Here is a 3,028-nt window from a genome sequence, read left to right as displayed (position 1 = left end):
AAATTAGATACTTCTATTTCATCAGGAGAAAATTTCAAAAGAAAAATAATTCTAATCTAAAATCAATCATCCTTCAATTAGTTTCCTTGTGAGAATCGACTTGGGACTTTATGCTACATGTTTATCTTTAGTTTTGGAATGTTCCGATCTTTATTAATTTGATGTACAATGTGACATGGAAATTGTAAACACCAAATTTTGGCGCCGTTGCCGGGGAAACTAGTGGAGTTTGCTTGTTTTTAGATTGCGTATAGTTCATCTTTTCTTTGTTTTCACTTTCTTGATTTTATTGTCTATCTATTTTTATTCTAACTATTGATTTTTGGTGATATGATCAGGTCCTCGTGTGGTAAACTACTTGATTTTGATCCAGAAATTGAAAGGACCTTCAGAGCTTTGAGAATTCAAGAGAACATTTCAGAGGACTCAGGAAGTTCTTTATCATCTTCAAATACCCCTATGGCTGATCATAGCAGAACAATGAAGGAGCTTGTAGCTCCTGATGAGGCTTTCAAATATTCTTGCATTACATATCCAGATTTGGCAGGAGACTTCGAGCTTAGATCTGGATTGATTCATTTGCTGCCAAAATATCAAGGATTATCTGGAGAAGACCCAAATAGACATTTGCATGAATTCCATGTGGTCTGTTCAACCATGAAGCCACAAGGAATCTCAGAAGAAGATATCAAGCTGAGGGCTTTTCCATTTTCATTGACTGGAGTAGCAAAAGATTGGTTATATTATTTGCCACCAGGATACATTACTTCTTGGATAGATATGAAGAAGGCTTTCTTGGAGAAATTCTTTCCAGCTTCAAGGACTGCAATTATCAGGAAAAGTATCTGTGGGATTCAGCAAGTGGTGGGAGAGACATTATACGACTATTGGGAGCGATTCAAGAAATTATGTTCAAGTTGTCCTCAACACCAAATCAGTGAGCAGCTACTAGTCCAATACTTCTATGAGGGTTTCCTACCTATGGACAGAAGTATGATTGATGCAGCAGCTGGAGGAGCTTTAGTGAACAAGACTCCAGAACAAGCTAGGGAGCTTATTTCAAACATGGCAGAAAATTCACAACAATTTGGAAGTAGAGCTTTGACAACAAGAGGGGTTGGAGAGGTTCAAATGGTTTCCAATGAACAAAAGGAGATAAGAAGCTCATTATTGGAGTTAACATCTTTGGTAAAGCAGTTGACACTGAATAATGCTAATCAAGCTTCCATTTTGCCAAGTACACAGTTTCCATATCAATCGAAGGGAGTTTGTGGCATTTGTTCAAGCCAAGACCACAATTCAGAATTGTGTCCAAATCTTCATCAAGATGAGTCAGTAGCAGCATTTTCTAGAGCTCAATTTCCTCAAAAATATGACCCTCACTCCTCTACTTATAATCCTGGTTGGAGAGATCATCCCAATTTCAAGTATAGCAATTCATTTCATCAGCAACCAACTTCGAATCAGAATTTCCAGCATTCTTACCAGCCTGTAGATCGATTCCAGCAGCAGAATCAAAATTTTCAGCAACCTGCAAGTCAATGCCAGCAGCAAAATCAGCCTTTCCAGCAATATTATCAACCTGCAAATCAATTCTAGCAGCAATTTCAGCCTTTTCAGCAGTTTCCAAATCAAAATCAGCAATGACAAGTCCAAAATCAGGGAGTTCAGCAGGGGCAAAATGCAATCCAGAATGCACTTCCAGCACCTTCAAGATTAAGTTTGACTCAAGGAAGTTCTAATAGCTCTTCCAATTCGGATGCACAACAAAAGATGGATGATTTGATGCAACAAATTTTGCAACAGCAGCAATTGTTTTTACAGCAGCAGCAACATCAACAAAGGACAGATTCAGCTTTGCAAAATCTTGAAAGACAGATCAGCCAACTAGCAACGAACTTAAATCAAATGCAAGCTCAAGGTTCAAGTAAATTACCTTCTCAAACAATGCCAAACCCAAAGAATGTGAGTTCGTTGACTCTTCGAAGTGGAAGAACTATAACTGAACCCATGAAGAATATTCCAATTGGATCAGATTATGTTGCACCAGCTCCGGACTCACATTCACCAGATCTTGCACCAAGAAATTTGAATTCAGAATCCACTCAACCAGTACATAACAGTGGAAGAAATACAGCAGAACAGATTTCAACAGATTTTGGTTCAGCAGAACAAAATGACTCGCAATCAGCTCCAATTTCAGCTCAAAATGTAGAGAAAGAATCACAACAGCAAGGTACTGAGATTTCTGCTCCATTACCTTTTCCTCAAAGAAGAATCCAGCAAAAGAAACATGTTGAAGAAGAGAAAGCTAGGGAATTTCAAGAACTTGTCAATTTGTTTAGCAAAGTGGAGGTGAATGTGCCCTTGTTAACCATGATAGAGCAAGTTCCGAAATATGCAAAATTTCTCAAGGATGTATGTGTGCATAAGAAGAAATTAAAGGGAAATGAATTAGTTAGCATGAGAAAAAATGTTTCTGCTCTTATTCGACCTATTCCTCAAAAGTGTGATGATCCAGGAGTTTTCACCGTGCCATGTACTATTGGAAATTATGTATTTGAGGATGCTATGCTGGATTTAGGAGCTTCTATTAATGTAATGCCGAAATCAGTTTTTCTATCATTGGGTATTGGTCCTCTACAGCCTACGGGAGTTGTTATTCAGTTAGCCAACCGTAGTCAGGCTCATCCAACTGGAGTGATTGAGAATGTTTTGGTTAAAGTGAGTGACCTTATATTTCCAGCTGATTTCTACATTTTGGATATGGAAGGCGATATATTAATGAATAGAGCTCCAATTATTTTGGGAAGACCGTTCCTTAAGACTGCCAGAACCAAGATTGATGTGCATGCGGGAACTCTATCTATGGAGATTGCTGATGTAGTTGTTCAATTCAGCATTTTTGATACGATGCAACAGAAGAAGAACCATTCTATTTTCAGTGTTTATAAATCTGAATGGCTGGATACTATGAATTTTATTGATGCGGATTATGATGAAATTGTTTCAGACTCTAATGAATTGG

The 3,028-nt window shown here is 37.9% G+C and overlaps 1 protein-coding gene across 1 annotated transcript; it reads left to right on the top strand.

Annotated features, from left to right (window-relative positions):
* Positions 1-330: 330 nt before the first annotated feature.
* LOC122041379 lies at positions 331-1,599 on the top strand. The gene has a single exon (XM_042601037.1). The coding sequence runs from the start codon at positions 331-333 to the stop codon at positions 1,597-1,599; it is 1,269 nt and encodes a 422-aa protein (XP_042456971.1).
* Positions 1,600-3,028: the final 1,429 nt, after the last annotated feature.

This window comes from Zingiber officinale, chromosome 1B, assembly GCF_018446385.1.
Source record: "Zingiber officinale cultivar Zhangliang chromosome 1B, Zo_v1.1, whole genome shotgun sequence".
NCBI lineage: Eukaryota > Viridiplantae > Streptophyta > Magnoliopsida > Zingiberales > Zingiberaceae > Zingiber > Zingiber officinale.
Note: the sequence above shows the minus strand (reverse complement) of the source record. Positions and strands in the feature narration are given on the sequence as shown.

Bases quoted from the DNA above. Each gene is read 5' to 3' on its own strand.
- LOC122041379 (XM_042601037.1), top strand. From the start codon at position 331: ATGATCAGGTCCTCGTGTGGTAAACTACTTGATTTTGATCCAGAAATT.